The sequence below is a fragment of the Lutra lutra genome, chromosome 5 (assembly GCF_902655055.1).
Source record: "Lutra lutra chromosome 5, mLutLut1.2, whole genome shotgun sequence".
Lineage (NCBI taxonomy): Eukaryota > Metazoa > Chordata > Mammalia > Carnivora > Mustelidae > Lutra > Lutra lutra.
In genome coordinates this window covers 89,233,740-89,246,901 of record NC_062282.1, presented here as the reverse complement: position 1 = coordinate 89,246,901, position 13,162 = coordinate 89,233,740, and the positions used below count along the sequence as shown (strand labels likewise).

General features: G+C 37.7%; 2 protein-coding genes and 1 long non-coding RNA gene across 6 annotated transcripts in view; 1 reads left to right on the top strand and 2 right to left on the bottom strand.

The window, feature by feature from the left end:
• The window catches only part of LOC125099866 (uncharacterized), a 34,438-nt gene extending 25,264 nt beyond the window's left edge, over positions 1 to 9,174 (top strand). For all 3 annotated transcript variants that reach the window (XR_007127382.1, XR_007127381.1, XR_007127383.1), the window contains 2 exons: positions 7,023 to 7,379; positions 9,100 to 9,174. This is a non-coding gene — a long non-coding RNA (uncharacterized LOC125099866). The remainder of the gene's footprint in view (positions 1 to 7,022; positions 7,380 to 9,099) is intronic.
• Positions 1 to 13,162, bottom strand: part of RAB3C (RAB3C, member RAS oncogene family) — a 645,683-nt gene that overhangs the window by 379,764 nt on the left and 252,757 nt on the right. The gene's annotated exons all lie outside the window — the stretch shown is intronic.
• Positions 7,558 to 13,031, bottom strand: GAPT (GRB2 binding adaptor protein, transmembrane). 2 transcript variants are annotated; one of them, XM_047729417.1, is made up of 2 exons: positions 12,553 to 13,031; positions 7,558 to 9,368 (listed from the first exon to the last, which is right to left on the bottom strand). In XM_047729417.1, the coding sequence occupies exon 2, from the start codon at positions 9,355 to 9,357 to the stop codon at positions 8,497 to 8,499; it is 861 nt and encodes a 286-aa protein (XP_047585373.1). In that variant the 5' UTR covers positions 9,358 to 9,368; positions 12,553 to 13,031; the 3' UTR covers positions 7,558 to 8,496. The 2 variants fall into 2 exon arrangements, with proteins under 2 accessions (XP_047585373.1, XP_047585374.1); XM_047729418.1 differs by having other exon boundaries at positions 7,558 to 9,266; positions 12,553 to 12,622.

The window sequence follows — 13,162 nt, the reverse complement described above, 5'->3', positions numbered from 1 at the left end:
CAAATCAATGCACTGAAATCAGTTGCATTTCTACACACCAACAGCATGACAAAAGAAAGAGAAATTAAGGAGTCAGCCCCATTTACAACTGCACCCAAAACTGTAAGATACCTAGGAATAAACCTAACCAAAGAGGCAAAGAATCTGTACTCAGAAAACTATAAAGTACTCATGAAGAAATTGAGGATGACACAAAGAAATGGAAAAATGTTCCATGCTCATGGATTGGAAGAACAAATATTGTGAAAATGTCTGTGCTACCCAAAGCAATCTACACATTTAATGCAATCCCTGTCAAAATACCATCAATTTTTTTTTCAAAGAAATGGAACAAGTAATCCTAAAATTTATATGGAACCAGAAAAGAACTCAAATAGCCAGAGGAATGTTGAAAAGGAAAACCAAAGTTGGTGGCATCAAAATTCCAGACATCAAGCTCTATTACAAAGCTGTCATCATCAAGGCAGTATGGTACTGGCCCAAAAACAGACCCACAGATCAATGGAACAGAATAGAGAGCTCAGAAATAGACCCTCAACTCCATGGTCAACTAATCTTTGACAAAGCAGGAAAGAATGTCCAATGGAAAAAAGGCAGTCTCTTCAACAAATGGTGTTCAGAAAATTGGACAGCTACATGCAGAAAAATGAAACTGGACCATTTTCTTACACCACACACAAAAAGAGACTCAAAATGGATGAAGGACCTCAATGTGAGAAAGGAATCCATCAAAATCCTTGAGAAGAACACAGGCAGCAACCTCTTCAACCTCAGCCACAGAAACTTCTTCCTAGAGACATTGCCAAAGGCAAGGGAAGCAAGGGCAAAAATGAAGTATTGGGACTTCATCAAGATTGAAAGCTTTTACACAGCAAAGGATACAGTCAACAAAACCAAAAGACAACTGGCAGAATGGGAGAAGCTTTTGGAAACGACATATCAGATAAAGGATTAGTATCCAAAATCTAGAAAGAACTTATCAAACTAAACACCCAAAGAACAAATAATCCAATCAAGAAATGGGCAGAAGACATGAACAGACATTTCTGCAAAGAAGACAGCCAGATGGCCAACAGACACATGAAAACGTGCTCCACATCACTCGGCTTCAGAGAAATACAAATCAAAACCACAATGAGGTACCACATCACACCAGTCAGAACAGCTAAAATTAACAAGTCAGGGAATGACAGATGCTGGCAAGGATGTGGAGAAAGGGGAACCCTCCTACACTGTTGGTGGGAATGCAAGCTGGGGCAGCCACTCTGTAAAACAGCATGGAGGTTCCTCAAAAAGTTGAAAGTAGAGCTACCCTACGATCCAGCAATTGCACTACTGGGTATTTACCCTAAAGATAGAAATGTTGTGATCTGAAGGGGCATGTGCACCTGAATGTTTATAGCAGCAATGTCCACAATAGCCAAACTCTGGAAAGAACCGAGATGTCCATCAACAGATGAATGGATAAAGAAGAGGTGGTATATATACACAATGGAATACTATGCAGCCATCAAAAGAGATGAAATCTTGCCATTTGCGACGACGTGGACAGAACTAGAGGGTATTATGCTTAGCAAAATAAGTCAATCAGAGAAAGACAATGACCATATGATCTCCCTGATACAGTGAAGTTGAGAGGCGATGTAGGGGGTTTGGGGGGTAGGAGAAGTATAAATGAAACAAGATGGGATCAGGAGGGAGAAAAACCATAAGAGACTCTCAATCTCACAAAACAAAATGAGGGTTGCCGGAGGGGAGGGGTTAGGGAGAGGGTGGTGGGGACATTGAGGAAAGTATGTGCTATGGTGAGTGCTGTGAAGTGTGTAAACCTGGCAATTCACAGACATGTACCCCTGGGGCTAATGGTACAGTATATGTTAATAAAAATAAGAATTATAATAAAAAAGCCATATTAATAATAACATCAAATGTAAGTGGTATAACTACCCCAAATGAAAGCAGAGATTGTCAGACTGGATAAGAAAGCAAGACCTAACTACATGCTGCATACAAGAAATGCCCTATCAATGTAAAAACACAGATAGGTTCAAAGCAAATGGATGGAAAAGATATCCCATGCTACCACTAATTAAAAGAAAGTTGAAATGGCTATACTAATAGCAGACAAAGGATATTTCAGAGTAAAGACTATTGCCAAGAATAAAGACTGTGATTTGATAAAGGGATCAAGTAGTCAAGAGGACACAAAGATACTTAATGTTTCTTCATCTAATAACAGAACTTTAAGATACATAAGACAAAACCTTTAAAAAAAAAAGGCAAAATTGTAAGGAGAAACAGGCAAAATCCATAACTATAGTCAGAATATTTTTTTTTAAAGATTTTATTTATTTATTTGACAGAGAGAGAGAGATCACAAGCAGGCAGAGAGGCAGGCAGAGAGAGGGGAGGAAGCAGGCTCCCCGCAGAGCAGAGAGCCCGATGCGGGGCTCGATCCCAGGACCCTGAGATCATGACCTGAGCCGAAGGCAGCGGCTTAACCACTGAGCCACCCAGGCGCCCCATATAGTCAGAATATTCAACCGTCTTCTCTTAGTAATAGGACAAGTTGACAGAGAAAATCAGCAAGAACACAGAGGAATTGACTCAAATACCCATCAGTTGAAGACTGGATACACAGAATGTAATATATTTATACAATGTAGGATTATTCAACCATAAAAAGTGATGAAATAATGACATGTTAAAATGCTATGCTTAGTGAAAGAAGTCAGTCATAAAGGACACATATTATATGATTCTATTTATACAAAACATCCAGAATAGTCAAATCTATAGAGACAGAAAGTAGAGTAGTGGTTGCCAGCTGTTAGGACAGAATATTTGTGTCCCGGCAATTCATATGTCAAACCTAATACCTAATGTGATGGTATTTGGAAGTGGGACTTGGGGAGGAGATTAGGTCATAAACACGATTAGTGCCCTTATAAAAGAGATCTCAGAGAGCTCCCTCCACCTGCCACCATGTGAGAACACAATGAGAACATGGTGATCTAAGAACCAGAAAATTCTCTCACCAGACTCTCACCAGACACTGAATCTACCGAAAACTTGATCTTGGGACTTCCCAAACTCTAGACCTGGGAGAAATAAATGTGTGTTTAATCTACACTTTTTGTTAACAGCAGACTGAATGAAGACATCAGGAAATGAAAGAAAGGAAAACAGGGAGTGACTAACCAGGGAACTTCTTTTAGGGATGATGAAAATGTTCTGGAATTAGTGATGATATTTGTACAACTTTGATAATATACTGAAAACCACTAAATTATATGCTTTAAAAAGGTAAAATCTGTGGTATGTAAATCGCGTTTCAATTAAAAAAAATATATAAAGGACTTGAACCATACTGTCAACCACCTTGAGATAATTAGAACTAAATGACATTTATAGCATGATACATTCTTTTCAAGTTCACATGAAACAGTTACCCAGATAAACCCTATTTTAATCCACAGAATAAATTTTAAATCTAAAAGAATTCAAATCATAAAAGATATGTTCTCTGACTACTATGAATTTAAATTATAAATCAATAAGAAAAATACTTGGAAAATAAACATTTGTAAGTTAAATAACAAGCTCCTAAATAACCCAAAGTTCACAATAATAAAAAGGGAAGTTAAAAACTATTTTGTACTAAATAGAAATAAAAACAGGTCAAAATGTATAAGACACAGTTAAAGTAGTACTTACAGAAAAATGTATAGCCCTAGACATCTATACAAACAAAGAAGGACTCAAACCAATGACATCAGCTTCCACTTTAAGAAACTAGAAAGAGAGGAGCTAATTAAAGCTAATTAAACATAAAAAATATAATTAAGAGCAGCAGTCAAGGAAATAGAATACTTATGAACAATAAAAAAAATCAGTAAAACCACTTGAAAATAGAAAACACAAATTACCAATATCAAGAATGAGGAGATGATACCATTACATACAGATATTAGAAAGATAATATGGGGTGTTATAAATAATTTAATAAATTCAAAAACTTAGAAAAAATGGACATATTTCCTGAAATATCAACTACCTGAGTTCATTTAAGAATAGATAACTTAATATTCCTATCTCAATCAAAGAAATTGAATTTGTATTTTTGAATCTTCTCACAAAGAAAATTTCAGGCTCATAGAGCCTCTCCAAAGAAAACTCTTAGGGAAGAAATAACAATTCTGTACAAATTCTTCCAGAGAATTCTATGAGGTGAGTATCACTCTGATGCCAACATTCGATTAGATGACCATATTTCACTCACTTCTTTAGACAGTAGAGCTTAGCCTCCTCAAATAATACCCTTCAAATCCAAACAACAGTCTTCTGATGTCTTTAAGGAGCCTCCTTCTACCTGGAAGCTTCTTATTCTTGACTCCAGGGCAGAGAAACCAGATGATGATTATAATCTAGTACATAATGCCCTAACTATGGTCAATGACTCTTAGACCTCCAGAAATAAAAGCAGTTACCCTCATGTCTTAACAGTAACAAAAGTAGCCAAGTTGATTCTCTGACATATTTTATTGTTCACCAAGCAGCAAAAATAAAACAAAAGTCAAAATATCATTTTAATATTGTTCAATAGCTTGCCCATCATTGATGAAAACTCATCAACTATGTGAAGAGAAATGTTTCAAGCTGAAGGCTGCAGCAAGCCTAAGAAGCCACATGCTCAATGTTGGCCATGGAGTCTTACAGAGATTAGCTATAAGTCATAGGATATGAAGATGCTTACATCTCCAGAGTACACAGAAAAGCTGCACTCATATTTGATGTTCCTGTCTCCTTTCCTGCATCCCTGACCTCCTTCCTCTTTTAATTTTGGTACAAGTGGTCACTTTTGCTAATAATATAACACAAGCTGCTACTCTCAGTAGATGCAGACAGATGTTATTATCTTTATCTCTCAAGGACATTTTTGCTTTTGGGATTTTAAGAAGGCAGAGAAATATTGGAATAAAGGATGCAAGGAGCAGATAAAAATTTGAAGGAGACAGAGAGGAAGAGAGAGGAGAAGGAGGGAAAGTTGGGGTGGGTGATGTGAAGAAGCGAGGGAGGAATGGGACATGAGAGAAAGAAGAGAAGAGGGAATCAAAACCGGAGGGATGACGAAGAATGGAGAGTATGCACGGTAAAAAGAGAAGGTGAATGACAACCTCTTTTATTCCTCTTTGCCCACCTCCATCAAGAACTGCTAGTAAGGAGGGACACCTGCGTGGCTCAGTGGGTTAAGCCTCTGCCTTCGGCTCAGGTCATGGTCTCAGAGTCCTGGGATCGAGCCCCAAGTCAGGCTCTCTGCTCAGCAGGGAGCCTGTTTCCCCCTCTCTCTCTGTCTGCCTCTCTGCCCACTTGTTATCTCTCTCCTCTCTGTCAAATAAATAAATAAAATCTTAAAAAAAAAAAAAAAGAACTGCTAGTAAGGAAAGTAGGAAGAGATTTCAACTGATAAAAAACTTAGAATTCATTCAAAAAAGAAGTCAGGATGGAAACTGGGTAAAAGATCATAGACTAAATACTTCCTCTACACAGACTTTTACTAGCTTTTCTGGCCAAAGAGAATAAACAAGTATCAAATATTCATCCTACCTCTAGAAAGTAAACTATAATGTATGTGTCAATATATCATTTGTTTCACAATATCAACCACCATTCTCAGAGATCCTAAGAATTCACGGCACTCCCCACTGGCCATTCTTTCTCAGCCTCCTTTGCTAGATTCTCCTCACTGATCTACCACTGAAATATTGCAATCTGAGGGGGGACTCCTGGATTCCTCTCCTCTTCTCTTGGTTCTCTACTCTTTGCTCCATGTGATCCCATAAATCTCTACTCCTATAGATACCACCTACATGCTTACGATCTCAATAGTACATATCCAGCTAGGAGCTCTCCTCCAGAATCCAAATGTGTATCAACCACTGCAAACTGGATATTTCCACTTAAGTCTCAGGGCATGTCAGAATAAACATATCCAAAACTGATTTTGCCCCTTTGGTAGTAGGTTGACTGACCTAACTTCTATTTATAACTTCCTTTTCCTTTGTCTCCTTTCCTATGAGGCCATCAAAGGTCACAATTCAATTTCCCATCCACTCCAATACCTGGTGGTTTCCATGGATCTGTATAACTCAATTCTGGCCAATGACTTATAAATAGATTATCTCCTGATATTGTCTTTTCCTTTCATCCTTCTTGAGGATCAGAACACATATACAAAGCCTTGCAGGTTCCACAATTACTTGGTGATCATGAGGTAATACAAATGAGGCTGAAAGTTACAGCACTAAGGATGGCAGAGAGGAAACACAGAAAGAACATGCATCTCTGATGGTACCATTAGCCTAGTTCACTAGCCCTTAAATGCCTCACTTCAGTGTCCACGTTATTTGAAATAAATGAAGGTGTACTTTTCTAAACCAATGTAGTCTCATTTTCTGTTAGTGGCAGCCCAAGTCATTCTTGACACAGCCTCCAAAACTGTTTCATCTCTGTCTTTCTCATCTCATTGAAATGCTTTATAATTGCCCCTGATGCTCCAGCTAGAAATAAGATGGGTCTTCTAGATTTCTCTGTTTCCCACAACCCCTCAATCCTAACCCTACCCTATCGAACACACAGAGTGAGTCCATCATTAAGTCCTGTGGCCGTTCCTCCAAAGACTAGGGCCGCACTGTCAATGGCTTTCCTAGCACTGCAGCTTCCCCAGGCCAGATCAAATGGGGAAGCTTTTCACACGCTGGTACCATCCCTAATCATCTCAAATTTGCATGGTTAACTCCTTTTACCCTCAAGGTCCAGCTTAAGTGTGTCCTCAGAGAGGCCTTGTTTGACCATCCTATTAAAATTCTTTAGACTTTAATACAGAGAATTAACAAAAAGGTCTTATTTGACTGAAAAGATGAAAGAGGACTACAGAGACAGTGAGAGCAGGAGATGGCCCCCGCACCTGGGGCTGGGATCTGGAGCTCTGACGGTCCCATTTGTCTCCATCTCTACCTCAGGCGCTTGGAGGAGGCTCTGAGGGGCTGCTTCTCAGATTCCAAGGAGAGGGTGTTACCTGGGTGGTACTGGCACTTCTGACAGGTTGCAATCAAGCCGTTTCTGGGAATGCTGGAAAAAACTCGGAACTGCAAACAACTGGTGATGCTGGGGTAAAATGCATGGCAATGGTACCCACTGGGGCAACAAGGAGAGTGAGGAAGAGCAAGTCCTTTTGGGTTCCTCTCATCTACCCATCTTCCGCACTGCATCCTATGAATAGAGCCTAATATGGACCCACTTGGCAAAGGAAAAATGTGGTGTTTGCAGAGCCTCAGCCTGAAGGATTCGGAGCAGCATATAAAAGGCTGAGTTCAGGGGTAAGATATGATACATAGCTTAAGAAGTAGCACAGGTTTTTTTTTGGTTTTGTTTTTTGTTTTTTTAATTGTCCTTTCTCCCTTGCTAGACAATACGTGTTCAGGACCTATGCCTTTCTTTTTACTGTTTTACTCCCACCATGTGCAGAGTAAAAGTAGATAGAAGGTACTCCGAAAATATTTCTTTAGTGGATGAATTTATTGGATTTTTCTCAAAACTAGTGAGCAAAGTGTACAATTTAATTCTTTGTCAATTGAATCATACCAAATGCCTCATATGATGGTCTAGGCAGTTGAGTTAAATATGAAGATAAGGCGCTTCCTTGTTACTTAGCAAGGAATTTAAGACATTCTCATATGACATTAAATCATAAAATGCCATAGAAAGCATTCACTTGTTTAAATGCCCAGAGAATTAAACAGGCAGCAAAATCTATAGGAGATGAGAAAAGGAAAATATAAAGGTAGGTTTGGAATAACTCAGAAGACTTGTGGAAGAAGCTGCCAGCCTGAGGCAGGCTTGAAAGGGGGCAGACAAGCAAAGTCAAGGAAGATGGATGAGTTTGGCAGGTTTTCAGATGTTTCTGATGAAAGCAGAGAAGTGAGAAATTACTAGAAGTCACTGAAAAAGTGAACTCGAACCAACTGTGGCAAATAGCAAGTTCTGGAGTTAGAATTATAAGCAGTATGTCTTTTGCAAAGAGGAGCCATTAAGAAGTTTTAAGTGAAGGAGTGGTGTGGCACTGGGAATATTTTCTGAAGGCAAATTTGGCAGTGTCACGGGAACTGACTGAATAGGTAGAATCTGGAGCCAGAAAGACGAGTTAGAAGACTGACACAATCTTGAGCCAGAAAGAGATGGTGGAGATAGAAATAAGAGAGAAAGGGAACATGTAACATTTAGAAGGAAGAATCAATATAACATAACACAGAATTAATCTAGGGAAAAGTTAGTGAAGAGAATTTAACCTGCAGCAATTCACTGAAGGTTCAGAGGATGGAGAGAGATGAAAGATCATTGAGTTTCATCCAAAGAACATGATTAACAATGATATCCGTAAAATAAAAGTCCCAGTGAATATCCTCTGATAACTAAACCCAGTATTTTCAAAAGTTATTATGAATCTGGAAGAATATATATGTCTTCATCTTGAGGGTCTTCAGAAGTACTGGGTTTCTGGAAGTTATAATATTGAGGTGACATCTCATTTCCATAGATATGCTCCTCAAAATTGGTCTGCCAAGTGTTCTCATACAGTTCTTTATCGGTTACCTCTTTATGTTTGGGATCACCACTTTCCACATTTTCATAGCTGCCATGCGTGTTAGTCCCTCTTCCAGAAGATTTGCAGTGCTGGTTCTGAACTGAGATTTTATGCCTTGAGCTGATAGTGAGGAGACTTGAGAGTGTTTTAGTATTGTCTTTTCTCCTGCTGCTTCTCCTTTGCAAGACCCTTGGTAAGGGAAAATGCACCGGGTTACCATGTTTCCAGCACCAAACACACCCAATTCCACAGATTAACAAGAGGAAAAGAAGGGAAATTCCTATAGAAGTGGCCACTGGTGTATTTCCACAGCTTTTTAACATTTCTGCACAAGCACTGTTGTTTCGTGGTATGGGGGAGCCCTTAATGAATTCACAGGTGCAGACAAATGTAATTCCTCTTAGGGTGGAGTTTAAAAATAATCCTGGAAGCTCTTTTTGACATTTCTTTTTCAGATGTGGAAGAACATCATTTGGCAAAGTCCTGATACAATCAGAGGAGAGACTGAATAAACGTAGCCTTGGATGATCCTTCTTGTTGTATGTGATGCTTTTTGCATTACAGTCCTCAATGTATAATTGCACTGTGTCGGGGGGGATTTTAATTGACTTCACTTCACTTTCTATCAATGAATCACAAGACAAAGCAAAAATGAGTGGAAGATAATGGCAGAGCAGACAACTCAAGAAAGAGAAGGTTGGACGATCTGCCATCCATACACCTCCTATAAATTAAAAAAAAATTAATTGCATATTTATTACATAGCATAATAAAAAATCTGTCAATATCTGCCAATATATTAAGCACTGTCATTTAGTGAGTTCCTGACTCAAAAGAGAATATAGTACTAGCTGTTGTTAGAAGAGAAAAAGAGAAGAACTACCTGCTCAAGCCTGAGTAGTTTTATTAGATTTCAACATGGATTTTGACAATAATGTTAATAGTTTTCAAGTGAAAGACAATGATTTGAATACAATAAGAGAAAGGGAGAGGATTATACCTGCGCAATAATTTCCATTATTTATCACCTTCTCTGTGAGGCCTTTTCCTTAATCACTCCTTCCTCTGTATTCCCCTATAAATGAGGCCATTCTCTATTATAGCATGACAGCTTAAGTTACAGCAAATTGTGTGTCTTCCCACCTGGTTAAATGGTGGGCAGGGATCAGGTCTTTTCGCTGTATATTCCTAGAGAATAGCACAGTACCTAGTGCAGGAGAGAAATTCAGTTGACATTTTATTAAATAAGGGAGTTAAGAAACAAATGACTCCAAATCTCAGCATCGAATTGCTTAAGTCATTTAAAACTTAAGATACGTCTTCTAAAGGGTATAGGTGTTTTGTTCTGTTTTAAGATTTTATTTATTTATTTGAGAGAAGAGAGATAGTGAGAGAGACAACAAGTGGGGGTGAGGGGAAGAGGGAGAAGCAGACTCCCCACTGAGCAGGGAGCCTGATGCAAAGCTCATTCCTAGGACCCTGGGATCATGACCTGAGCTAAAGGCAGATGCTTAAGCAACTGAGCCACCCATGCACCCCTAAAGGATATAGTTCATACTTAAAAGAAGAAAAGAGCTCTTTGACCTACCACAAAATATCTAAAACAAACTTTGAAAGGCTTTCTATAACTAGTGTTCTCACAACTTGCAGAAAACAACTTTTCAATTAAGATATTTTCAGGATGTTTTCTGCCAAGGTTTTAAAATGGCAAAGAGATAAGAAATGAAAAGTGTTCAACCAGACTGAGTGTTGTATTATGATTTTATCAACAAAATATTATTACTGTATGTTTTCAGCCTAGACACAGAAACAGTTACATCTAACACCATTTTCACTGTTGTTGCTATTTCTAGTTTTATTGAGATATATAATTGATACACAATATTGTATCAGTTCAAGGTATATAGCATAATTTGACATATGAATACATATGTGAAATACAACATGATACATATTGTGAAATGATGGCCATACTAAATTTAGCTGATGACCATCACCTCACATAGTATAACTTTTTTCTTCTCATAATACTTTTTAAGATCTACTCTCTTAGCATCCTTCAAATACATAATACAGTGTTGTTAACTATAGTCATCCAATATTGTTAACAGTGCTTGTGGGATGATTATCATCATCTATTGAATGTCACCATTGATAATATTTAATTAAGAGCTTATTTTGGATCACCTTCTAAACACTTTCACATGGATTATCTCATTTATCCTACAGATGCCATATGAATTAGATACTAATTCTAATGCCTATTTTAGAGAAGAGTAAGGAGAGGATTAAAGAATTTAACTTCTTGAATAACTAAGAAGCGACTGAATCCAAGAGTCAAGTAAAATTTGCCCCAAAATACTATTCCTAACCAAAGTTCTATAAATGGCTATAAAGAACATCTATTGCTAAACTTTTATAGCTTGATTTGCTCTGAGCTTCTAGAGGGATGGAGCTCTTATTACTTATTTTTATATTACCAAAACCAGTACTAGACAAAGAAGAGCTACTTTCTTAAATATTTGTTAGTAAACGGAGCAAACAGCATTAGGATAACAGTGGCAACAATAAACAGGGAAAAAGTAACCCTACAAAGCTGAGTCCTGATTTTAGTGAGTGTTCACACCTGAAAGTAAACTTTCCTAAATTTGTTCAAGGTTGGACTACATCAACGTGAAAATTTTCAGTTTGGTATTTCACACAAAACACCGAATTACATATGAAATGCAGTTAACTTTTATAAAATTTATTTGATAAAACTGTATGGACAGACATCCTAGATCTAGACATCTTTGGAACCTTTCTAGGTTCCCTCCTTTATAAAGACCAGATACAATGCTATGTCCAAAGGCAAATATTTGGCAAATGACTTTAACCTTTAGGACCTAATTTCCTTTCTAAAACAGATAAGAACTGATTGTAGGAAGATAATTTATGGTATAAATGATTACTCATTTAAGTAAAAATTTGGTAGCATATTTGAACTGAATCTCAAATATAGATTAAAATTAATCACCTTTTTAAAATTCTTTTTTTTTTAAAGATTTTATTTATTTATTTGACAGAGAGAGATCACAAGCAGGCAGAGAGGCAGGTAGAGAGAGAGGAGGAAGCAGGCTCCCTGCTGAGCAGAGAGCCCGATGCGGGGGCTCGATCCCAGGACCCTGAGATCATGACCTGAGCTGAAGGCAGCGGCTTAACCCACTGAGCCACCCAGGCGCCCCACCTTTTTAAAATTCTAAGCTTGCAACAAAATGGGGAATGCTAACTATTGCTGAACATTAGGTAATAAATTGCCCTCACCATTTCCAAGATGAGAATTTATTTTTACCATCTATGTTGTGCTATGTAGACAATCCAGAATATTCCAAATAGGAAAACTGTCAAAGAAGTGTTTACCGAGATAAATACAAGAAGACTTCTTAAAAGAGAATATATCCTTTTTATGCTCTAAAACAACTTAATAGGAAAACATGTGAGAGGCAAAATGGAAAGACCTACTAGAATGGAAACCATATGTTAAACAAGAGCCCTTCAAAGCTGGCTTAACACCCCAATTAGTCTCATTTTGCCCAATATGCAAGAAGGCTGTTCCTGTTTTGGAAAACAGTTCCAACACACTACCTAACAATTATTCATTTGTCTTAAAATCACAAATGATTGATAGACTTCTGGAATCTTCAAAGGCAGAATACTGCCCATTTGGAAACAAGACAATAGCAAAGCCTAATCTTAATGGTAAGCATATACACTGGTAGAGACAGATTAACATTACCCTCAGTTTGTAAACTGATTATTGCCACAGAAGGCCACCTAAAAACTATGGTAACATAAAGTCATTATTTAAAATGAATTTGTTCCTTATAGTTTTTCATCAGCCACATGCCTTAAATCAGGTTCTCACTTACCTTGAGACTGCTGAGCCAAACTCTCCTCTACTCTTTTGGTTAAATCTGCTTGAGTGTTCCTCTTTTTAGTGTTCCTCTTCTTTATCCCCTCCTTCAGATTATTTCATACTTGCAAAGTTTCCTGGTTGCAGAGGAAGTTCTGATCAGATGTACCAGAATTAAGATAAATGGCATGAGTTTTTGAAAAAGGAAGTCCAGCCCTTTATCCTTGTCAATAATTCTCCAGCTACATCAGAGAATGATACCTGGAGCCCAGATGCTTCTTTATTTGCATAATATTTGCAGTCCTCACTTCAGAATCAATAAAAGTCATTTCATTTGCACTTAAAATTTTTTAAGAAGAAAGATTTTGAAATGTAATTACATGGAGGTCTTGTTTATTTGTTTGCTTATAGGATTGTTAAAACAGTCTTCATTTAAAATACTGTGTCTCAGTGCCACAGGTTATGTTTCCACTTGACAAGCTAGTGTCCAAATTTTGGTTCAGAAAATGTTAATATTCCTTTATGCTGGTAAAACAGCAATCTCCCAAAGTAGATTCAACTTGACATGTGACATTTCTGTGATCTTCTAGTAGATAGAAAGGAAAATGGTTTCACTTTGTTTAATG

Excerpts from the sequence above, each read along its gene's own strand:
- GAPT (XM_047729417.1), bottom strand. The coding sequence starts at position 9,357 with ATGGCAGATCGTCCAACCTTCTCTTTCTTGAGTTGTCTGCTCTGCCAT.